The sequence below is a fragment of the Phycodurus eques genome, chromosome 10, assembly GCF_024500275.1.
Source record: "Phycodurus eques isolate BA_2022a chromosome 10, UOR_Pequ_1.1, whole genome shotgun sequence".
Classification (NCBI taxonomy): domain Eukaryota; kingdom Metazoa; phylum Chordata; class Actinopteri; order Syngnathiformes; family Syngnathidae; genus Phycodurus; species Phycodurus eques.
In genome coordinates, this window is record NC_084534.1 from 16,573,181 (window position 1) to 16,599,206 (window position 26,026).

Below are 26,026 nucleotides of genomic sequence, written 5' to 3' on the forward strand. Positions count from 1 at the left end.
ACTAATTTAAAATTGGGCGTTTTACCAAAAGTTTTTTATTGCAAACGTTTGACTATAAATGCATTCATTTTTCACATATTTCAAAGACTATCTCACACTTAAAACAAATTCAACACATGGCCTATGTACACAAAATCATAAATTATCTGTCGAGTGTGAGGGGGAAAAAGGCGACTAAATGGTTTGCAAAGCAAACAATTAAAAAATGAACTAAAAGGAAATAAATGATTATGAACATGACCACAGAGTTAATACTGGAGCTTCCTGGGATTGCCTTTTTTTTTTTTTTTTTTTTTTAAAGAAAGGCAGGGACCTTGTTTTTGAATGGCTCATTGGCTGACATCAGAAGAGCAGTTGAATATTTTGCCAGACACAAATATAAGTCACATCCTTTTGTTCTTCACTTACATGATGTTCTATTAAAAATGTCCACAGGAGCACCGATTGGGAAAGGACGGTACTGGAATCCATCATGTCTGACACTTCAGCTTGTAGTCAGCACCTTCTTTAAGACTAGCAGGTTATTAGGGGAAAAAGAAAAGTGGAACAAGAATGTATAAAGTCTGTTAGAAGGTTGTGTGCTTTCATGCACACAGCAGACACTGGGCCACCATCATCCCAGCCAAGTATGCCTGCATACTGAAGGTAGGTTCATGTCAGTCGGGAGAAACAGACCGAATGCCCCTCACAAAGGCAGCCTTTAAGTGAATAAAGTGGAGCTTCAATATTGAGTGAAAAAAACCGAACAGTCACGTCTTTTGTGTTTGTAGATGAGGAGAGGTAGCAGAAGTTCTGTCGTTACACGACACCTCATTTGATGTGAGAATCCTGGATGCCAAAAACATCCTGAACACGGAAAGCTGATGACAGGAGTGCTTCACAAAGGTGTCAAAAATACACAAGTTGGTGGCGCTAATGAATGTTGCTAGAATATAGGAATTCCTAGAAGAAGAATCCCCCCAGGCTGCCTACTTCACTCTGCTCTTTGACAAAAATCTCAAAGTATTGATAGATGATGGTGACGGCCAGCAGGATGCCCGTGCCAGAGCCAATGGCTCCGAGGAAGTCAGCCATCACGGATAAACCGCCAATACACAGCCCGCCGAAAGCAGCTGCCGTAGGTATGTACCTAAAGAACAAAGGGAGGGCAGGATGGAAGTAAAGATTTAAACGAATACTAATGAGTAAAATTCTACCATCATCTAGTAGAAATACAGTATCACAATTAGAGTAATGAATGTAATATCTGCATAGGGAGATGAAAAAAATATATATTCACAATAGCATGGGTTATGTATATATGGAAGTGAAGCAAAAAGGTCTTTCAAATAAGATTTTACCTGTTTAGTTCATGGACCATAGAAGTCTCTCTGTGTCCCCTCATCACCATCTGTTGCTCTTTCAGCTGCTTTGCCACCTGCACGACAAAGAAAGTTATTATTGTGGGTCAAGGGGAGAATAAGACACAACCAGCTTGGGGAATTAACTTGGAAAGAAGTTTGGTCTTACATCTTTGGCAGAGGAGCCTGAGACTTCAATCCAGGTTTTGGAGAAAAAAGCACATGATCCAAGCATGAAGGCAATATAGATAACCGCGTGGACTGGATCGTCTAGAACTGATCCAAATGACTCGGGTGGAGAAAGGTAGTAACAAAGACCACCCACAGGATATGCCCGAGCTGGACCACCAGTTGAAGCGTCCTACAAAAACAACCATTCCGGTTAACAAACAAGAAAACACCATTTGACATTTCATCAGTGAGGTTGTATCAACATCAATTATCCATTAATGACAGAAAATCAAATGCCATACTACTGACTGAAGTACAGCACCCATTATTGTAAAATGTAGAAGCTGGAGAATAAGAAGTGTACTTACAGACCACGTTCCGAGCAGATTGACCAAGAAATTCCCACTAAAGCGCGTGGAAAGCATCTGAGATATGACGTACAAATTGGAAACAAGCGCAGACTGCAGAATGATGGGAATGTTGGAGGTGTAGAAAAGCTTAATGGGGTAGGTGTTGTATTGGCCACGGTAGCGAGCGGACTTGATTGGCAGATCCACTCGGAATCCCTGTGAGAGGAGGCGAGCTGTGAAGACATCTTTTGACAACACTTGCCATGCATACTGCGTCATGGATGCCCGTTGGGAGCTTTGTGATATGCACGCGCGCACGCGCACACACACACACACACACACACACACAAAAAAGAACAACTCACTTGAAAATATATGACTACAGCAAAAACAAAGACTGTTGCAATGAGGTTCATGAGGTTGGGTAGGTTCTGTCTGTAGAAAGCCTCTCTCAGAGCACGCACTTTGTCCGTCCTGGTTGCAAGCAGATGGAAAAGAGCGATGATTGCTCCCTCAAACTCGGTGCCTGCAAACATCATTGCCAGTGTAAGTATGATTAGCAATACGATCAAATAAAAACACACATATTCAGTACTTCTTGTATGGATTCTTACCTCGGCCAGTGTTCACAGTGGTTGGGCTGAAAGCCTTCCAGACGATCGTCTCACAGATATTGGTTGCGATGAACAGTGAGATGCCCGAGCCAAGACCATAGCCTTTTTGGAGCAACTCATCCAGCAACAGCACAATGAGGCCGGCCACAAACAGCTATGGAGAAGACGTGCAGAGTTAACACTTATTTTTTGCCTTCAAAACACACCTTGCCTGCAAGTAAATGTACAATTAGGGTTGGGAATCTCTGGCACGAGGCTGATTCAATACATATCAAGATACAGAGGTAGCGATTCGATGAAAAACGGTATCTTAACGGGCGGAATGATTCAATACAATTCGATTCAGTATGGGGGCGATACAATTCTCGATTCGGTGAAGAAAAAAATGTGATAGTTAACATTTGCACATGTGCTAATCTTAAAGAACCTTGACTTGACTTAACCCAAAACTATAAAATGACATTTGTCTAACCTTATCTTCAAACGGTCACTGATGGTGTTAAGCGGTGTTGAAAATGGATGAATGGATTATTTTCAAACATGCACAGTCAAAGACCACTTAACCCTGAGCATTATTGCTTTATGGCACTGTAAAAAAACAACATTTAAATATCAAATTAATTATTTAGACAGACAACAACAATACAGCAATTAATTTTGAAGATTTTTCTCTCCACAAACAATATTTTAAGAGCCATGGGTGGTCTTCCACACCATGCCATTCAAGCTAGGACTGCCACTGCACACACGCACTGCTTTTTTTTTTCTCTCTCTCTCTCTGCTGGCTGAGTGCTGACTTTTTGAACTTTTAAGTCGTGACGACTAGCTTAGTTCAACTGGCGATTGTTGTCTCGGTTTCAGGACAAACCTGGCTTTGTGTGATCTCGCTAGTTTCTTTTTAAGGTCGCACATTACCAACACGAACGTCTAAGTGGACGGCGAGGACTCGAGCAGAAGCATTAGTTTGCTGAATTACAGCCCAAGGAAATGGGTGAGATGTACCTACCTTTACCATATTGTCTGCATGTTTACAATCTGCGACGCACATTTCGCCGCCGGCCCCGGTGTCGACAACGGATTTGAGATAAGGTACGTAACGTGACGTTGCATTCAATGTTTCCAACACCTGGGGGAATGCTACTTTGCTATCGCACGAAAGTAGGTTCTAACTACTGAAAAGCTATTTGATGTTGAAATAGTGACGCTACGGAGAAATGTAGTTAAGCTAGGTGTGTCGCTAGCTTCCAGCACTGCTGCGTTTGGTTGTAAACATAACGTTACCTGCGGAGCACAGCGCGAGACCTCTTGCGCTTGTTTTACGAGATGAAAACCATAAAGCCTCAGGCAACCGATTCATAGCCTCGCCCTACAACCGACGTATCTAGGGATTACTGGCGGATTTTGTATCGATAATGGAGTCTGCTACCGATACAGTCGTATCTCTCGCCTTTACAAACAGATACACGGTCGCATCGGTTTATTGGTCTCAACCCTATGTACAATATGAGAAAAGCGCAAAAAAATAACTTGTATCAAAGCGAGTTAGAACTACAAAAACTCTCGATGATACATGTATCCTCATCTTTAAATTGGTCAAACCTGAATGATGATGAGCAGACAGATTCCAGCTCCCATCTCAGAGGGGTCACCATACATGCCAGTCATTACATAAACAATAGCCTGGCCAATGGTGATGATCATTCCAAACACTAAAAGACAAGAAGAATTAGACGCCAGTCTTGACTTCAGTCACCAAGTGTCAACAGGGTAGCGTGTTGTACATTTCTGTGCTCCATTGAAGAGGGCTCTGTCTTTGGGCGTGTCTCCAACTTCAATGATTTTAGCTCCAGCAAGCAGTTGCATGATCAGGCCAGAGGTAACAATAGGAGAGATGCCCAGCTCCATCAACGTCCCTGGGGAACACATGTTACACAGTGAAGCAATCATACACTTAACTACACTACAACATCATGTGGTCCATGTTAGGCTCATAACAGACAGATACCTCGATTTGAGGCCAGAATCACTCTCATCCAGTAGAATGGATCTGCAGAGTCTGATGACATGATGCCAAAGAGAGGGATCTAGAAGAAAAACATGATACTTATCCTATCAGCAAAATGGCAGTTTCAATTGGTAGTTGAGTTCAAATTCCTTTTCAGGATGACAGCTGTCTAATATTGTGATATCATACTTACTAGCATAATGAAAGTGATGAGATTGTCATTAGATATAGTTTATAAAATGTTAATGTACAACCCCAATTCCAATGAAGTTGGGACGTTGTGTTAAACAAATAAAAACAGAATACAATGATTTGCAAATCATGTTTGACCTATATTTACTTAGAACTAAGGAAAAAAAGAAAAAGGGGAAACTCACTTGGCAGCAAACCAGGAAGATGAAGAGAGTGATGGCAGTCCATAGCACCTTCTCCCTAAACTGGATCTGAACCAAGATCATCATGTTTTACAACACACAGTCTGAAGAGGAGTTTACAGTTTAGCGTCTTCTAGTCATTGACTAAACGCATACCTTTCTTTCAGGTTTTTGGATTTCTGGCAAAACTGCACAGAATGGCTTTATCACTTCCAAGAATTTGACTGAAATCAAGCAAAGGTAAACATTTAAGTAATGTCACAGATGATTTGAGCTGGTCATCTGTGAGACGTGGCAATGATTGAGGGGCGGACTTTCCGCTACGAGAAACAATCGATGCTGACAAATGTGGAAAAACAAAAACAACATTGACATTTTCTAGCTACACATAAGAGCGACTGCATTACAATTGTTTGTTTATGGCAGCTAGCGGATGATGAACATAAAAAAAAATGACAATGGAACGTCGGCGGTGTTAGGCGTCGTCATCACTAACTGTCCTGTTAGTGTATTAGAATGAGTGGCTAACAAGTTAGCATTTACCGACAGACCAACGACAGCACTCCACAAACCGTGAATACGTTGTTTTATCAAACAGGTTAGACTAACCACCGTGCAACCTTCCAAGCAACGTGTAAAAAAAAAAGTGGATTAAAAAAAAAAAAAAAAAATCTAAGAAACTACTGTTAGCTTGCAACAGTAGCTAACATGCTAACGTGCAGCGCTACTAAGTGATCGTTTACTAAATAAAGGGGACCAGTAAAACGCTTTCTGCGCTATTACAAAGCTGTTGTACAAAACGGCATGTTTAAGCCAAGCAACAAGAGGATACTCACTACCCATGGTGTCCCGAATGTCCACCTGATAGCTTCCGTGTTAGGACAATCTTGCAACACACCACAATGAGCAATCTCGGTGGACTGCCGCCGGGAGCGTGCGCGTGTACGTACGTCAACGTGCGCGCGCGGACAGTGGGAAATGCCCAACAAAACACGTCACCACTTCGCGCGAGACAAGCGTCTTAAAGACACAGTACACGCAATTGCTAATGCTGGATGGTTAAACACGTACATACTGTTCAAAAATACCATAGGTCACGTTGATAATATTGGACATACATTTATGAAGGGTCAGCAAAGTTTGGTAAATACTTTCCTAAGCACATCATTATCAACAATCATCCGGGTACGGTCAACACATTTTACATTATTTAAAGACCCTGTAAAGTGAGTAGTTTTAAAATAGGCTACATTGTACATGCTTGACGAGAATTGCTGAAAACATTTGCAACGTCTGTGAACGACGTAGTAGTCACTTGTGGAGATGTAGTGTTAAACTTTTTTGCACCATTTCAGTTTTTCAGATTTTTTGGGGGCGTGGCTAAAATGGTGCTTTGTGACATACAGTTGTGCCTTAAGATACGAGCGACCCAACTTAAGACTTTTTTAAAGATACAAGCTGTCAACCAGCTGATTTTTTGTTTTGACTTGTGAGGGCAAGTTTGAGATATGAGCGCTGTATGGTGGCTGGTGACTCAGCTAAATTCAAAACAAGAGGCAGTTTGCCAGATATAATTACATTAAAATTATTTAAAGCAACCACATACCCTCCACTATGGGGAGTGATTTGTCTCAAAATTACTTACACAAATATATATCCGCGATTTACATGTGTTTTTCAGAAATACTGTCTACTCATGATTTACACATGTTTTCAAATCCACAAATATATATCCCCGCTTTACAGGTTTTGTACATCCACAAATATATCCGCGATTTCCATGTTTTTTAATGTTGTGTGCGCATTTATCATGACTTGTCATTTGTAAATATTGAATTCTGCTCGTGTATTGTTGAAAGTGCGTTTGTGGATCAGCGGGCACGCGCATTTATTTTTTAGACAAACATAACGCAGTTTTCAAGATAGTTACACACACAAGTTGACACACACACATGTGTGGGAAGGCCCGTCCCTCCATCTGCTAAACAGCAGTGTTGCTGTCTCCGTTGATGACTTGACTGCAAGTCATTTTAATGGGAATATTAAATATATTTGTGTCAATAATTTTGAGACAAATCTCTCCTCATACTCCACTACCTGAATGCTAACATGCAATGGGAAACCTTTGGCACACGGACTAACAATTATCACCTATGTGGTGTTGTTACCCTTTAAGCAACGGCTATCTGAATACAAACAGTGTTGCAACACATGTAGACAGGCCATAACAATAATCACAGACATATAGCTACCCTCTGTGAAGAACGACTAATATTATTGCTGTACTGAGAAGTAAAGACAGAAGCTGAGCCCCCAGTACAATATACCAGTATGTCGGTCTTATACTGGCCCCAGGTGTCCAAGGCACGCACACCAAAATGAGGAGCACAATTGAAAGAGAAAGTTTGACAAAATCTTTAACTCTTTTTAATTGTATGTAATTACGTCATTATTCTATGTTTTTATCAAGTCCAATATTATAGAGTGCTATTTTTCTCATTCAAAAATACATACAACATTTTTGTGCGGGAGGCTGGAACGGATTAATGGCATTTCCATTCATTTGAATAAGGAAAGATGATTTGAGAAACAAATGTTTTGAGTTACGAGCGTGGTCAAGGAACGAAGCAAACTCATATCGCAAGGGACTACTGCATTTCATCTTGCACATGAGTCACCCCTCCCTCACTGTATCAGAGCTTGAGCATCTTCGTTCACATCAGTGGTTGTCCGGTTCTATTGCGACATGCGGCGGCACCGGTTAGCATATCTGCCTCACAGTTCCGAGCTGCCGGGTTCAAATCTGGCCTCCCTGTGCCTGCCTGGGTTTTCTCCGGGTTGTCTGGTTTTTCAGCCTTGTGTGTTATATCTTCTGAGCCAGGAGACGGCAGCAGAGAACTGAGAATTGAGAAGATTCAGTGATGAGGCCAGTGCAGTCAAGGGGATGTTTCCCAATCTCTATTGAGCCAATGCAAACATTTTACATGAGACAAATCTCATGGCACTCCACCAAATAGAAATCTTAGAAAAAGTATGATTACTGAAATTATGATCTCATCTCAATTTACCCACAAATAGACTGTGTATCATATAATATCAGCCTGTTTAATTGAACACAAGGATGATAATCACAGGAAGCCATGACAGATTCATGCATGCGCTTTAGCATACAAAATTGGGAAGTTGTAATTTTGGAAGGCTGAAAAATATTAGGAGTCGTACTACTACAAAAAAAAAAAAAAAAAAATCCTAGTTTTATTATTATAACCTTGAGGTTTACTGTACCTTCCGCCATCTAAAGGAAAAGCATTTAATTTTTCTGCGTTCTCTGAGCGATCGGGCCAGCTCCTGAGGCAGAACCACTTTCCCGAAGGCATCTACTACGGTGCTTCATCTCTTTAAATGGACTCTTACGCCATCCTAATTAATATTGTACAATACCATTCTATCTGATAAATGTTGCACACTCGACATCCATTGCAGCCTGGCCACCCTGAAAGGATCTGTGGTCCCTTCTCAACGTTTCTTCTTTTCTCCCTAAATGGGGTTTTGAGTTATTCCTTTCCTAATTGGGTGGTTTAGATCAAGGGATATTGTCAATCTTTGTCAGATGCGGGCCTGTGAAGCCTTTTGACACTCTTTTGTGATGAAGGGCGATACAGTATAAATAAACTGGACTATACGTCAGTGGCATAGATGAACACAGATTCATATTTAATTAATAAATACGTTTCCAGACACATTTAGGAGCAATTGGATAATTTCCTGTGGCACCCCTGATGATCTTTCATGGCACACAAGTATGCCACGGCTCCCTGTTTGGGAATCACTGGAGTAGGATATGTACACTTGCAAACCTGGAGGTACAAATGTGCCCAAGTAATCCATCAATCCATTAATGCACAGCATGTCGATATCTTTGTAGGTTTAGCTACTTCATCCACCAAATGTTACACAGATCAACTATTGCGCCTCCTTATTATTGCCATCTAACTATACTGTTCCAAAAGCATAATGCAGGACTAGGCACAAAGGCAAGTCCAAGCAACACTTTCTTTCTAAGAAAAGTGATGATTATTATTTCTCTTACACAAGTCAATACAGGAATGTGTTCATTCACAATGACATCAACACACTTCAATTCGTCCCACACCTGTTGAAATGTGTTCATTTAAATCAGAACATTTACTTGCTTAACAACGAAACCTGTCAGTGATGGAATTCAAAACAAAGCTGGTGAAGTATGACTCTCATAATTCAGGAATACAATGACAAAGGCAATGCCCTGTCTTTTGGAGAACTTCCGGGTACCAGAGTGTAACAGACAGGCTGAAAGATAAAGATGAAAAGGTTTTATCTTTTGACAACAAAGGTTCACAGTGATCAGGGAACAGTTCTGCAAACATCTTCTAAGAAGTTATTATCATTACAACAGAAGTTTTGATTATAACGTTTGAATTGCTTTACTTGCCATTTTTAATCTGGGGTGGACTCTACCATTCACCTAACAGTCAAATGCAAATGAAAATGATTTTCTCATTATGCAACTATATCTAAACACAATGTTATTTCTAGTGCACTTAAAAAAAACAAAAAAAAACAATAACTGCAACTGTATCAAATTGCTGTACATGTGAAGGTCATTAAACATACAATACTTCCATTTTCTGAGCCGCTTATCCTCACAAGGGTCGCGGGAGTGCTGGACCCTATCCCAGCTATCATCGGCCAGGAGGCGGGGTACACCCTGAACTGTTTGCCAGCCAATCGCAGGGGACATAGAAAAAAACAATCATTCGCACTCACATTCACACCTATGGGCAATTTAGAGTCTTCATTTAACCTACCATGCATGTTTTTGGGATGTTGGAGGAAACCGGAGTGCCCGGAGAAAAACCCCAAACCCAGCCTATCCAAGCTGACTTTGGGAGAAAAGCGGGGCAATTGTGGCAGGACAACTCATGGCCCTGAGCATCTGACAGTTCCTAGCTGAGCAGAACATCGCCGTGCTGGAGCACATTAAACGCATTAAAACGTCAGGGGAAATTACATTGAAGGGGGGAAACTTGCAATTTGAATTTAAAATATATCTTTTGTTACACCAGTTCTAGAACCTTTCTGAGATGATGAGATGCAACCCGTCTACAACAATTAAAAAGGGGATGTTTTTACCAAACCATCCTGCCAACAAAACTGACTACAAAACAACCATGGGTGTTGACCTTCACGGGAGGGAGTGTGGCGTCGCGGCATGTAGGAAGTTGAAAAATGTGCGATGATTTAATGCAGCTATTTTTGAAACCAAAACAAGCCCACTTCCTGGAAGAAATCACTGTGAGTGACAAGCCACAATGTAACCCTCATGTCAACTGTCCTTAAATGGAACGTAGCCGTAGAGTTTAATCTAGATAATTGCAGACGCTCTCCCACTCGTCCCCGCCTTGTGTTGGACTACCCGGTTATTTTTAGCGCCTCCGTACAGATGGGTTCTGCGGGACAAACGAACATGCACGCACTGTCGTGTGGATAACAATGTATTCCCCCCACAGCCTTTTCTGTGGTTTCTGTTTCGCAACACAACACACATCATAATCATCATCAACATCATCACCAGGCCTTCACACGCATACACACCCACTCACCTCTGTAGTGCACATTTGCATTGTTGCACCTGATAAAGTAGGCCAGCAGTTGCTGGGAAATGTCACCATGGCACATTTCAGTGTCATTCTTATGTTTCTCCTGTCAAGACAGGACAGATATGTCAGATTGAAGTGAAGAGTGAATTAATGTTCATGTAACATCCATCTGGCAGAGAAATCCACTGCATACAACATTGGGAGGTAGTAAATTTGCAAGAAAAATCCTAATATTGCACAAGAAATCCGGTTTCCATTATAATAATCTTGAATTCATGAAAAGGATGAGAATTCAACCTTATTTTATTAGAATTAAACTAATATTATGAGGGAAAAGTATATTTTGAGAACAATAAAGTATTTTTAGAATGACAATAACGTTGTAATTGTAGTGGCTTAAACTCATACCTGTGTTAAGATGAGGATGTTGACAATTTGCCTCTCCGCTTTATGTTTTTTTAAAATCATGAAGAAGTGTTTTTAACAATGATTTAATGAAAATAACCAACAAATACAGCATATGGCAGATTTCTATAAAAAGAAAGAAAAAGTGGGTGCTGCTGCAAATTTTGACAGTATGTGTAGAATAAATAGGCAAGACCCATGTATGTAAAATCTGAAAATTTAGATGAAAAAAAAAAATTGCAATGGTGCATGCTTGATATGAAAATAGCTGCAAGGTAGGAACCGTTTTCACATTTTTCAAATCCTAATTTGTTTCTTTCATCAGCTGTCATTTGAACTGTGGTGATCAATTCGCCTCCATCTGTTCATACCCATTTCATTGCCTAGTTTAATGTTGCTCGACAGGTTGTGACATCCCATTCTTTGTCCTTCCATGTATGTCAATTAAGAGTTGGGTTAGGCTCTTTGGATACCCGTGACTGCATCTGATCATTTGTCCACCAGATCAACGTGGTTACGAGGCTCTAAACAACAATTAGATAAGTATTTCCACAACCTTTGAACTGTGATGACTGTCATCGCATTTACGCGCACAGAACCACGTGTGCACTGCTGGCACACCCACAGTACACATTTACATAGATATTTGTGTCCTTTGATCCTTGTGAAAGTGTTGACATAATGGCTTAGCGAAGACTTAACTTTCGCAAACAAAAAGTCGCGAATGTTCATGTGAATAAATGCAAAGGCCAGCCGTCAACTCGTAGAGGTACAAAAAAAATTGAAAGCGTGTTGTCAGGTAGTATATTTTTATTGATGTGAAACATTCCAATCTAAAAATAAGCATGTTGCTACGAACAGAAAAATAAAACACCTGCAGTTTTGATAAAATATGCAAAAGATCCATCTGCAGATTCAAGGTACATTGACAATAAACGTGACCCTTACTTGTAGGAACTCATCTGAGCCAATGTGAAATCAATAATGTGCCGTTGTGCCTTCCTATATGAGTTTAAGTTTAAGGGCCCTTAATCCGTTCCAGCCTCCCCCTAACAAAACAACAATAGTAATAACTAGGGGTGTAATGATTCATTATAGCAACGATTTGATTCGTATCACAATTTGTGGTTGCCGCTTTGATTCAGGGACGATATTGGTTCATTTAGAACGATACGATCCAAAACGAATCAGTGGCTAGAAATCGATTCAGTAACTTTTCAGCCAAATATCCCTCCAGTGTTACTGTGAAAACAATAACTGCATACTGGACAGTGCAGGTGAAATTTCTTGGATGTTTGTTGGTAATCGGGTAAAAACTAATTATGGTCATTAAATATAAATATTTTCCTGATGTACCTTCCTTTTATGTGTCTTATTGTGTATCGTACTGTATCTGTTTTCTAATGGACTATGAATCTGCTTCGTAAAAGTTGACTGATTGTATTTCTTTGCAATTAACAAAGGGGAAAACAGCAACTTATTGTTATTTATATTAGTTCAGCTATGATTTTACCTGTTGGGCCATTTTCTTCCGAGAAAACAGATGTTTAATTGGTGTTAGAATTATGAGGGGGTCCTTGGAAAAATGTGTCCACTGTAAGGAGTCTCCAGCTGGACCCAGTTTGAGAATCCCTGTTCTAAACAATGAAATGCCAATGGCTAAAATGGAGGCAGCCCGGTGGACGACTGGTTAGAGCGTCTGCCTCACAGTTCTGAGGACCCGGGTTCAATCCCCGGCCCTGCCTGTGTGGAGTTTGCATGTTCTCCCCGTGCCTGCGTGGGTTTTCTCCGGGCACTCCGGTTTCCTCCCACATCCCAAAAACATGCATGGTAGGTTAATTGAAGACTCTAAATTGCCCGTAGGTGTGAATGTGAGTGTGGATGGTTGTTTGTTTGTATGTGCCCTGCGATTGGCTGGCAACCAGTTCAGGGTGTACCCCGCTTTCTGCCCAATGATAGCTGGGATAGGCTCCAGCACTCCCGCGACCGTTGTGAGGATAAGCGGCTCAGAAAATGGATGGATGGATGGATGGATGGCTAAAACGAAGCACTGTGAGGTTTTCATGAGGAAAATATTTTAGGAATTGTGTTAATAATACATAGAGAGATAAATAAATGAACAAACCTGCTCTGTATAGCACAAACTTGAGCCTGAAACATTCTCGCTAGCCTCCTCCTCATCTGCCATCCACCAGACAGAAAAACAACACGCACACACTGTGGTGTATCATCCAACCACTAGGGGCACTACGGAAAGGAGTGACTAGATTTGGGGTGTAGAAAAGGAAACAAAGAAGGAAAGTGATGACGAAGAAAAAAGTAGCCTTGACAGAGCTTACTGCCGTGTGCTAATTGAAAAATCAAGCGAAGTAAGAGATTCCTCTTACTTCGCTTGATTTTTCAATTGGGATGTCAAGTTGATTTTTCAACGCTTGTAATTCTACAAGCGTTTTTCTTGGAAATACAACACATGCACACCTCCATATAAAGACTGCCAGTGCGTTTTCCCCCACTATCGATAAAATCGATTGATTACTTTTTAAAACAAATCGATATATTTACGTCCGGAAAGCTAACTTGCCAAACACAGATCGATCCAGTTGGATCTTACGAATATAAAGCGATACATTGATATAATGAATGAATCATTACACCACTAGTAATAACATAATTAAATAGAATGTAAATAATTAAACAGTGTGTGCATCATGATTAATTCTTTGTGACTCCTTCTGGTGTGTGCCACTTGACCACGGGGGGTAGTATAATAAAGTAATGGAAAAACAAACGAAGGTGACTTTCACAACTACTTGTGACTCAAGTAAACTGCAGTAGCATTTTCGCAGAGTATAAAGAACATAGGCCTGTGGTTATTGTTATATTGTCTGTCCACATGTGTTACTACAGCTTGTGTTCAAATAGCTATTGTTTAAAGTGTTATAACACCGCCACATAAATACTATTCGTTAGCCCGTCTGTCTATGGCAATTCCCATCATGTGTTAGCATGATTAAAATGATTAAAATACAAAGAACAACTTGTACAGCTTGTGGTGACGCTTATGAAGTAGCCACTGTGGATACGTGTGTGCAAACTACCATGTTTGTACTTGTGCGTCATAAACTAAGTGATATTACTGTAATCACAAAGTCACTTACATCATGGGTACAAAAAACAACTTGTACAGCTTGTGGTGACGCTTATGAAGTAGCCACTGTGGATACGTGTGTGCAAACTACCACGTTTATACTTGTGCGTCATAAACTAAGTGATATTACTGTAATCACAAAGTCACTTACGCCATGGGCCGCACCATGCAGTGTGCAATTAAGGTCAGCCTGGGAGTGTCTTGCATAAAGGCCAAGATCCAGCGGCACCAAATCTGATCACATTTCAGGAAATCTGTCAGATTACAATTAATGAAGAGGCCAATTAGAACAGCAAAGGCATATGGAACACTTTTTAGCTGACGGATGAGTTTGTCCTCCAGTATCACTGTAACATCCAGAATGTCTGTGAGCATGTCGCCATCCTCAGCTTCTCCGTTCATGAAGAGTAGGCCTACATCGACCCCTCTTGCTATTTCCTACTCCGGATCAGAAGCCTGAAGACAGAAGGTGAAAACACAAGAATCAGGTATCCACATTGAAAGATTCTAGTCAGAATCAGAATCATCTTTATTTGCCAAGTATGTCCAAAAAAACACACAAGGAATTTGTCTCCCGTAGTTGGAGCCGCTCTAGTACGACAACAGACAGTCAATTGACAGAGAACACTTTGGAGACAAAGACATTGAAGAAAAAAAAAAAAAACAGTCACTGAGCAATAAAGGGTTGGTAGTTGTCTAGTAATGTCGGTACATTATTTTTTTTTTGACAATTGTGCAAAAGATGCAGAGTCCTCTAGCACTTAGAGCAGTTCGAATGACTAATATTCCAATAGTCCGGTGCAATGACCATTGTGCAAAGGGCGGCGAGACTTCAAGGAGTGTATGCAGTTTAAAGTGACTGGTAGTGCGATAATCTGGGACAATGTTGATTGTGCAAATGTTGCAGATACTCCTCAATCAGTGTGCAAATGGAGCAGATGCTACTCTGGCATGAGTGGCCAGTATTGGTAAACAACAGATATGCAAATAGTGCAGTACGGCGAGACTACTACAGTGAGTGCACGAGTAATACATAATTGACCCCACAGAAATGTGACAAAGAACTCATGTCAAAAAATTGCCAGCATGTTGCAATGGAATTGTAGGTTAGGTGTTTAAGAAGTTGATCGCAAGAGGGAAGAAGCTGTTGGAATGTCCGCTAGTTCTAGTTTGCATTGATCGGTAGCGCCTACCTGAGGGAAGGAGCCGGAAGAGCTGGTGACCGGGATGTGGAGGGTCCGAGAGGATTTTGCACGCTCTTGTCTTAGTTCTGGCAGCATGCAAGTCCTCAAGGGTGGGTAGGGGGGTACCGACAATCCTTTCAGCAGTTTTGATTGTCTGTTGCAGTCGGAGTTTGTCCTTTTTTGTAGCAGCACCAAACCAGACTGTGATGGAAGAACACAGGACTGATTCGATGACCGCTGTGTAGAACTTCCTTAGCAGCTCCTGTGGCAGGCCGGGCTTTCTCAGAAGCCACAGGAAGTACATCCTATGCTGGGCCTCTTTGAGGACGGAGTTGATGTTGGTCGCCCACTTCAGGTCCTGAGAGACTGTAATTCCCAGGAACTTGAAGGTCTCGACGGTTGACACAAGGCATCTGGACAACGTGAGAGGCAGCTGTGGCGAAGGATGCCTCCTGAAGTCCACGATCATCTCTACAGTCTTGAGCGTGTTCAGCTCCAGGTTGTGTCGGCCGCACCACAGCTCCAGCCGCTCCACGTCCTGTCGATATGCAGACTCGTCACCGTCCTTGATGAGCCGGACACCCTGCGGAGGAAACTCATTTCGGCCGCTTGTATCCGGGATCTTGTTCTTTCGGTCACGACTCACAGCTCGTGACCATAGGTGAGGGTAGGAACGTAGATCGACCGGTAAATTGAGAGCTTCGCCTTTCGGCTTAGCTCCTTCTTTACCACAACAAACAGATACAAAGTCCGCATCACTGCAGACGCTGCACCGATCCGCCTGTCGATCTCCCGTTCCATTCTTCCCTCACTCGTGAACAAGAGCCTAAGATACTTGAACTCCTCCACTTGGGGCAGGATCTCATCCCCGAGCTGGAGAGGGCCCACCACCCTTTTCTGACTGAGGAGCATGGTCTCAGATTTGGAGGTGCTGATTCTCATCCCAGCCGCATTCACACTCGGCTGTGAACTGCTCCAGTGAGAGTTGGAGATCACAGCTTGATGAAGCCAATAGAACCACATCATCTGCAAAAAGCAGCGATACAATACTGAGGCCACCAAACCGGTGTGAACCCCAACGTACAGGCTCTCACCGTGGGCAACTCCAGAGTGGAAGAGAGTCCAACCCCTCTTAAGAGGACTGGTATCAGAGCCCGAGCTGTGTGTGGAGGCAAGTCCGACCATATCTAGTCGGAACTTCTCGACCTCACACACCAGATCGGGCTCCTTCCCTGCCAGAGAGGTGACATTCCGCGTACCTAGAGCCAGCTTCTTGAGCCAGGGATCGGATCGCCAAGGTCCCTGCCTTCAGCCACCGCCCAGCTCGCACTGCACACGACCCCCATGGCCCCTCCAACAGGTGATGAGCCCATGGGAAGGGGGACCCACATTACCCTTTCGGGCTGTGCCCGGTCGGGCCCCATGGGTGCAGGCCCGGCCGCCAGGCACTCGCCCTCGAGCCCCACCTCCATGCTCGGCTCCAGAGGGGGGCCCCGGTGTCCCGCGTCCGGGCAAGGGAAACCTGAGTCCATTGTTTGTCGTCATCATAAGGGGTCTTTGAGCTGTGCTTCGTCTGGTCCCTCACCTAGGACCTGTTAGCTATGGGTGACCCTGCCAGGGGTATAAAGCCCCAGACAACTTAGATCCAAGGATCATTGGGACACAGAAACCCCTCCACCACGATAAGGTGACGGCTCAAGGAGGGGGATATCAAAATGCCCTTGCTGAATGAGATAGTTAGCTAATAGGCTATATAACTTACAGGGAGCTAACAAGTAATTAGGTCTAATAACTTAAGGAACCTGGTTTGGCAACCATTTTAACATTGCATAGAATGACAAACCGCACCTTTATAACTTACAATAATCTTTACTTACCTCTTTATGTTGACTCCTGATACACAGAGTATCAGGAGTCAACATAAGGAGGTGCCTCTTTGTAAAAGAAAATGGCCTCCTTTCCAGGGGACAGTCTTGACATGTTGGCTTGTCCCGGGGAGATTTGCAGGGGATACTCATATTTAATTGAGTCAACTCAGCAATCTGAGTTACCTGGACTGCTCTGATTTAACTGATGAGTTAACTCATCAGTTAAATCAGTTAACTCATCAGTTAAGAGTTGACAATATTAGAACTTAATATTTCAAGTTGAGCCAATGATTTAGGTACTTTTCGTTGGACTGATTCAGAAAAATTGACTGAAAGAAAAGACTGAATTCAGAAAAGACTGATTCAGAAAAATCAGTTGACATAACAAAAAACCCAAAATAATTTTTACAGTACATCTCATTTCTGTGTTTGTTGAATTTTTCTCTTGCATTTGTTTCATGTGTTTGTGCGCATTTGGTTTTGCGTCATTCCTGTGTTTGCAGCTCGTTTGCCTCTATCAGCTGCTGTATAAAACACACGTGAACAGTTTTAAATAAATGTTTTTGCCTACAATGGTCCTTTCACATCATGCACTGTAATTAAACAGGGTTTAATTAAAGTAGGGTTTTCCCTGTTTCAGGCAGTTGAAAGAACTCTGTTACAAATTACACTATATGCTCATGAAAGACTGACAATGCATTCCACTCCATCACATCATACCATATGTACTGTACTTCTTCCAGTGCTGGAAAACCAGTTTATAGATTAGGGCACAATAGCCATTACATTGAACGTTTTTTTTTTAAAGGTTAAAGTTTGTTGATGTTATGTGTGTGCTGCCTTCTAATACTTCCTGCTTTAGCTGGATGCAGGCATTCAGGTTTTTCATGTAGTTGTGTAATCCAAAACCTTTGCACAATCCAGTCTGCGACATCGCTGCAGGTTGGAATCTTGTTGTGGGTGTATTTTGCACTTAGACATCCACTGCGAGACGTTTCTTATAATACGTGCTTAAATACAATTAAGCCTGCCTTATTAAAAACAACTTATTTTTATGAAATATACTGCATGACTATTTTCTTTCATGCAGGAAAACATCATCTGAATACTCACGCGGTGACAGCAATCTACTAATTTCATTACACTCACACAAATTCCTTCACAAAAACAACCACACAATAGAAAACCCCTTACCACAAATGAATGCCTTTATTTTCCAAGACATCGCTAACACACAGGTACACATGCGAGCTTATCAGCTCTCATAATAACAAAATAAATTCAGTATAAGAAAAAAAACATTTCAGAGTGGTTATTTGGAATGTGATTTGTTTCCACTTTCAACAACCATTTCCAATAAATAGTCTCTTAGTAGCTAGTGATTTTAAATCAGTCAAATCTCTTTAAGTCCACTTTTAAGGAATGAATAGGAGAAAGTCCAACAAAAACCACATTGGTGATTAAAAAAAAGTTTAAATTTTCTTGTAATATCTTTTGTTTACAGGAAATAAAATAGAGACTGAACTGTGGGGGGGGGGGGGGCAAACCCCTTCTTCTGTTCCTAAATAATCTTGTCAGTCCTGTATTAAAAGTCCGCCCCAAGTGCCTGATTGGACACACAGAGCACGTTACTTACAAACACCAACATAAACACAAAATGTCCTTATCAGGAGCTTACGTTGTTGTTTGCTACAAGGCTGCTGACCTAGCCAGCCAAGGTCAGCCCTTTAAGTCCCTCCCCCAGTATTATGTGCTATACTCTTAGGGACTGACAGTTGTAACTGCACTCCCCTAAAAACACCAAATAAACTCACGCCACAGGTAAAGCACCATGTCAGACTCTTTTATACTACAGTAAACTGGCATTTCAACCATCTAGCTCACAAGTTCTCTCGCAGAGAGAATGCACAATTAAGAAACCTGTGTACACCGCAGGGTAAGTGTCCTACGATGCTACGAGTCTGTGTCTGTTGCGAGACCTCCATTACGTTCCTCCTACTGTGTGCGCTAAATAAAAGGAGCAGTCTCAATGAGGAAAAAGTGCAACTAAGAGCTCAGGCAGCCCTGTCCTCTGGCAGGTGAGAGAGAGCGCAGGACCCACCGCGGACCCTTCCCCCGCCTAACGGCGAGGAGTCCGAGGTTCCCTCCAAGCAGGCGGGGCGGGTCAGACCTCCATGCGGACGCACCTCGGAGAAGCGGGGTGTCGACTCATCGACCTCATTCCCCAGGCTTGAAATTCAGAACATGAGGGCTCTGGTGCAAGCCTCAGTCAGTGCTGTGATCCTCCAGCTGGGAGATGATTGTGACCAGATTCTGGAGCCCGAAGATGAAACCGCTGTCCTGGCCCTCATGCACAACGCTGTCCTCGCCGTAGTGGCGGCAAGTCGTGTGAGCAAAGTCAATCATGCGCACGTCCACCGTGGGGCTGCTGGACTCCACTGTGCTGTGGGCGGAGCGACCACTGCTACCGTTGCCGCTCCCTCCGGTTCCGCCAGCGCTGCAGCCTGCAGAGGACGAACGAGGGAACCCAAAGGCCCCTTCTTCTTCCTCCTCATCAGACAACTCATCTTCATCCCCCTCCTCTCCACCGCGGTGTCTGGGTCGAGAGAGCGTTCTGGGAGGATCTCCGTCGTAGATGATGAGCAGAGAGCTGGAGTAGAATCGGTAGGACTCGCAGGACTCCAGAGCAGCTTGCATTTCGCGGAGGCGTCGCAGCACTGGGGACAGCAGCTCACGCCGCAGGCGACGCCCGTCGTGGAAAAACCGGTAAAGGGCCTCCTTGAAGCCTGCGAAGGTCAGCTTTCGGCCGTGGTACTTATTCATGAACATGAGCTGGCCAGAATCTGACTGGTACACCTATGGAGGTCAGAGTGAAAAATGAGCACAACAGCACTCCAGTGGTGCCTTTAGAGTTAAATTCATTGCGTGATCAAGCTCATCTCTTTAAATCAATTTAGTCATATCAATTGAATTTCTTCAATTGAAATGTCAATAATCCACTCCAGCCCCAAAACCCAAATTTTTTTTCATCTTGTCTTTTTAATAAAGAAAAATAGTGCTATTGTATAAAAACATGAGAAAAAGTTTTTTATTTTTTAAAGTGTAAATATGGACGTACTGTAGTATTTGTGTGTGCCTAAAGTGCGTGATGTCAGGAGCTATAGCTATATATATATATAACCATATATCATAATATAATAATCATAATAATACATAATCATAAATCATTGTAAAAAAAAAGGCCACAAACAAACTCAACACGTATTCCCGAGGATGTATATTTGTCTGTTTTTAAAATTTTTAAATTAAATGTTAAAAGATTTTTAAAGCCTTTCTGAAGACCCCTTAGCTACCCAACAAGATGCCTGTCATAAAAAATACGCATCACGAACAATGCATGCAGAAAACGCAGCAATGATAGGGAATGACTCACTCTGTCTACATTGTACTGCCTGGGATATTTGTCCGATACCTTCATCACAAACGCACAGACTTCAATGATAAAAGAAAACAATAAAAGCCGTCTGCCGCAAAAAAAAAAATTCAAACATCCTCCGGAGGACCACTAAGCTTCCCAACAAGGTGCCTGATGTAAAATAAACCAAGTTCACAGTCCGAGCAATGCATGCACAAAACGCAGCAATAATAGGGAATTTACAATAATTGCTTCTCCTGAAGAATCCATCTTTTCCCCTCCCCATTGGCTGTTCTCCAAAACAACATGTTGTACAATGTTTTAGAATCAACACATACAATCGGCCGCCTACGTCATATTGAAGTAACCATTCTATTGTTGTAAAACTGGATTCCAGCCTAGGGAGCGACATAAGTTACTTCAATTGCTCCATTTCTTTTCACTCGATCGGTGGTGTATATGAAGCTCACTTGCAAGTTGGGGCACTCATAAGTCAAGGTACTGCTGTATATAACCATAACTAGAGCAGTGATAGGAGGGTTCCTCTGGTCTCGACTTTACCTGCATGCCGCAGAGTCGCACTCCTATGGAGGCCGATGTGCTTTGTTGACACTTGCGGATCTGATTGGCTTTCTTCTCCTCTGAAGCGTCATCGCCATGTTGGCGGGTGCCCATCTTCAAGTCCAAGACACATGGTACAGTGTAACGCCACGTTAGGTTCTCCAAAAGGATGAACTCTGTAGAAGTGAATCAAGGAATGCACAGCAACACCAGACAAATACATGTGCTTATTATGTACAGAGACAAGTGTCGCGTGTTCCAAGATGACAGCTACATGAAAGGATACTGTATTGGTTCCGGTGCTTTGCATTGTCCTTCATCCTCTGTAAATGCTGCTGATGACATTTGAGACTCCAGGGATTGTGTTTAATCTGGGGCACCATGTTGCCTTTCTCGAGGCTTAAGTACAGGACCTCTGCCTGCTGTTGCGCCTGCACATCGTCACGGTAGCTACAAAAAAAACGTGGACATAAGAAAGGTCAGCGTTTACGTTATAAAATAGTTTCCCCTTTAGACGTCCGGCATGGCAACTTTACCTCATGATATTGTCGTCTTTACGGCTCTGTCGAGCTCTTTCTTTGCTGAAGTTGTCATTCTCTAAGTGCAAAGGGGACTGCTTTTTGTTGCTCCACTTTAACATCTTGCTCTTGGGCTCACAGTCCATCGAGGGGTCCTTATTTTCCAAGTCTCCCGATTCGCTATGAAGAGGGTAAGCAATGAGGCACAGGTTCCCTCCCTCGTCCTCTTCGAAACTGACCGACACTACGCCTGTGAAAAAAGAGGATCGTTTAAACATAACTCTACAACCACGAGTCTGCTTAACAAGAAATGGAAAACAACAAAGTAGATATACCACAGGACATATGGAGTTACATGTATGCCATTATGCAAGGTAATGACAATGCAATTTCCATCCTCCAAAGGAAGTTGCTCAACAAAGGAAAACCAACATGACCAAACAAATAACTGTAAATCCTGGGTATGATACAATAAATACCCATAGTATTAAAGAACATTCAAAGCAATTACCACACAAAAATGTAAATGTGAATGTGTGTTAATACACAAGCTCAGTTAATGAAAACACAGACAAGGCAGATTTTGTTTCCCCATTTAAAGCAGCACATTTATTCAAAAACTCCAAATCAAACAGCCAACAATTGCAGAGTGAGCAAGAATACAGCTCATACATTTATTCGACAATACATACATACTTGAAGCATTTGGTAAATTACTGATAGTCCATAGTGCACACAGCCCCAACAAAGTCACTGAGTACAAAGCTTTTATACTTTGATAAAGTTACTTGGTTTGCACAAACACTTGATCTGCAGTGAATCTAATCCAAATAATTATTTGTTCTTACATATGCTAATGTACCCAGAGAGGGTCCTGAGAAAGGTGGGGGCTGTTTCGCACAGAATAAACACCACGGCTGTTGATGTAGAGGAGAAACAGACGGGATGTGGTCAATACGCTGACAGAAATATGGACGTTATGTCCTAGTCAAAGATCAAAACACTTTTTCACAAGACTGACTGTATAACAAAACTAAATGAATTCTCCTAAGACTGTGTTGCTTTTGAGCGAGTCTACGTGTTAATTCTGCGGGCCTGAGGACCCAGCGGCCACGCCGCTTCCCAAGCGGAAAGCATGTCTGACGTCATCTGTGCTGACATCAGCATCCTTAGGCCCTTAACGCCTTCTTGCCAGTGTGGCCTGATGGAGACCTGCACAGTCATCGCACCAGAAGCAGCCAGTGTGGGAACTTGTGACTCAACTCCTTATTCTCATTAAGTGAATAAAAAGGCAGAGGTGAGAACTTGAGTACACATTTGTCCCTGGGACCTTTACATGGCCAGGTATACACTTTAAGACAAGTGACTTGGAGTTATAAAAGTAAATATGTCAAACACCTTTAAAAGCTAGATGAAAATGTTTGACAGTGGTAATGTCTTAGTCCTAGAAGTCTGCTCAGACACCTCGTACTGGGTCTTTTTTTAGTACCAAGCTGCATTTCTGAGGAGTCAACTAACAGGGAAGTCTTACCTCCTTAACAGATGCCTTTAGACATGTGGTTCAGTATGTACTAAATCATTAGTCTAATGGGGTAATCTGAGTGTTTATGTAGCCCACAGTATCTATACTACAATAAAAAGTTGTATGGGAGTTTATATTTTCCCCTATGGCTAATCTTGGACTTGTTAGTGGTTACATTTAATATTAAATTCACATGATACTTCACCGTTTACAAACAATAAACACTATCTTCCTGTGACAAGCCAGATTTGAGTAGGTTTGAGGCCTTCATATGCAAGATGACATCATGGTCGCTTTACCATGGTCCGGGACTGATGTCTTGCCATCTGTGGTGAGCTGCCAGGGCTAGAAAGCCATTCTCTGCTGGCCTAAACATATCTGAAGCACTGACCTAACTTTTAATATTTGTTCCATCATATTGCATTTTATGTATTCTGAACATTCTCTTCATTTCAGGAGTCTCCCCAGCGCATTCAGAATGATGTAACAAAAAAACTATATTAGCAATAGGACTATTTCTGTCACCAGTCTAAATTTAAAATTCACCTCAGCATTTTTCAGTCCTCAGATTAGTCAGTGCAAAACTTGTTAGTCAAATTGCACTAGTAAAATAAATCTGTAGTTATCTGCACAACTGAATAGTAATCCATACATCGAACAAACTTGATGTATTTATTTTGTTTTCGGCCAAGTTATTAGATACAGTGATTCTGAACTGTTTCAGATGACGTATATGGCAAAGTTGCTGTTGTATTGCGTTTCTCTCTGTTATATATGGTTTCTAACTGTAAATTAATAGTGATAGCGGTGCTATCAAGAGATGGATTAAGTCTGGAATGAAGGCCCAGGGAGCAAATTCAAGGCCCGCCACTGCTTTAGGCCCGCCACTGCTTTAGACAGCACGACCGAGGCCTTACCATCTGCAGAAAACATTTTGTAGCATGTTGTCTGATTGTCACAATCTGTTCCACCGCAAACTACTCAAGCGAACATCCATCCACGTGCAAGTGCAGCCTACAGAGCGTTACGTAATGCTTAGCATACACATGAGAAACATGCGCGCTAGCTTGTCACCGCCATGACAGACGACGTGTTCCTTTTTTGGTCAGTCAGCTCCGGGAGACGGTTCTTACCTTTGTACTGAGGGGTGAATTTCCTCATTTCGGCCGGGAGGCTCTTGTAAAACTGGTGCTCGCGGGGAATGAGCGGCTTGCAGATGGTCTGCTCCCCGAATCGCAGCACGCAGGAGTGGCCCCCCACCTGGTGCACGAAGGGTTCAAGCATGACCCCTTTCCCCGAATAGGGAGTCCCGTCCGCTTGCATGAGGGCTTCCAGAGCGGGACTCATCCTCACTCCGCATCGGACAGCTGAGTGTGGTGGACCCACGTCGCACGCAAGGCAAGAGGCTCGGGCACTCGTCTGGCTCCCTATCCTGGACTTGTTTCTTACTTAGTCCACAGGGGGCACTGCAGGTTGCCTGCTTCGAGCAAGGCTGGTGGAAAAAAAAACACCAAAAAAAAACAAAGGCTGAGCAGGAAGGACGGCGGCAAGAAATTCCTTTATTCCCTTCGCGTCAGCTGCACTGGGACGGTGTATTACCCTCTTCTGTAGAACTATATAGTCTCCGCCATTAATTTGGTGTCATCAAACGCTGCGTGTTCGTCACTAAAGGCTTACAAAAACGTATTCGCTTGACGTGGACGTTTACTATGGCTGTACTGTGGCTCAACTGACGCACGACCCAATATCCCTGCCTGGTAAAGATCAGGCAGTCCCGCCCCTAAGCGAGACTCAGCCAATCACGGAAGCGCCGTTGTCGCTGGGAGGAGACAAGGCATCTCGCAGAGGATCACGCAAACAAAGGGGGAGAGAGAGAAAACAGGGGGAGGGGAGAACAGGAAAAATACTAGACACAAAAACACAACACTGACTGAAGGCCTTTTTTTGGGCTGTTTACTCAGGTTGCAAGTTCTTCGCTTTCGTTGCCCCGGAGACAACCTGAAGCTTGCATATAAGGTTTGCATTTGTTCTCGAAATGTTACTTTCATGTAAAACAAACACGAGAAGGACATCTAAAGTACACAGCAGGTTTAGAGGTTTTGCATGAATGTAATACAGTACAGGTGCAGTACAGATACATGTAATCAGAATCCAAAAATATCAGTGGTGCATTTGGCACCTGGGCCTGCAGTGGAGTCTTATTGATCAACTTGATCCACCTCTTAATACCACCACTTGCTTCTCACAGTTATAGAAATCATAAATATAATTTACAATATAAAAACATGCAACTGCCACGTATCATCTTGAGCAGTTCAGAATTAATATTCATCTAATACCATGCGACCTGAGAGCAGAATATTGCTTTAGTGATCCGTCTCTGGACCCATCTAATGCCTCAAATTTAATTGTAATTATTATTTTATTTATTATTTTTAAGGCTATTTCAACCCTCAATTGCAGGGCACATACAAACAAACAACTATTAGCACTCACAGTCACACAGGCAATTTAGAGTCACCAATTAATGCATGTTTTTGGGATGTGGGAGGAAACTCCACACAGGCGGGACCGGGGATTGAACCCGGGTCCTCAGAACTGTGAGGCTGATGCTCTAACCAGTCGGCCTCCATGCCGCTAAATGAATCATCTGTCTTATATTTTTAATTGATTATACATTCCCCAAAAATACAACAAGCTGGCAACAGTTCGTGTAACGGTGCTCACAGTGACTCTGAGTAAGGCAACCGGCGGTGAGTGGGAAGCAGGTCCGATCCTCGTTCCTCCAAAGGTTCTTCGCTGGAGGAACAAGGCCGACTGAGGAGTAGTCTAAGGAGGCCAGCCGAGCCACTATCTTTCTGGTAATTTTTTGTTGCGTGAGCTGCGGCCGTTTATTTGCGCAACAACGTGAG

General features: G+C 42.6%; 2 protein-coding genes across 2 annotated transcripts; both read right to left on the reverse strand.

Moving 5' to 3' along the window:
• Positions 1 to 5: 5 nt before the first annotated feature.
• Positions 6 to 5,805, reverse strand: sec61a1a (SEC61 translocon subunit alpha 1a). The gene is made up of 12 exons (XM_061688368.1): positions 5,691 to 5,805; positions 5,011 to 5,078; positions 4,858 to 4,923; positions 4,481 to 4,559; positions 4,257 to 4,388; positions 4,075 to 4,184; positions 2,476 to 2,629; positions 2,227 to 2,387; positions 1,880 to 2,077; positions 1,510 to 1,701; positions 1,341 to 1,417; positions 6 to 1,129 (listed from the first exon to the last, which is right to left on the reverse strand). Exons 1-12 carry the CDS (start codon positions 5,695 to 5,697, stop codon positions 943 to 945), a joined length of 1,431 nt encoding a protein of 476 aa, XP_061544352.1. The 5' UTR covers positions 5,698 to 5,805; the 3' UTR covers positions 6 to 942.
• A 12,483-nt stretch (positions 5,806 to 18,288) lies between these two features.
• ip6k2b (inositol hexakisphosphate kinase 2b) lies at positions 18,289 to 24,858 on the reverse strand. Its single transcript, XM_061687250.1, has 5 exons — positions 24,248 to 24,858; positions 21,611 to 21,842; positions 21,361 to 21,524; positions 21,075 to 21,250; positions 18,289 to 19,954 (listed from the first exon to the last, which is right to left on the reverse strand). Exons 1-5 carry the CDS (start codon positions 24,459 to 24,461, stop codon positions 19,364 to 19,366), a joined length of 1,377 nt encoding a protein of 458 aa, XP_061543234.1. The 5' UTR covers positions 24,462 to 24,858; the 3' UTR covers positions 18,289 to 19,363.
• Positions 24,859 to 26,026: the final 1,168 nt, after the last annotated feature.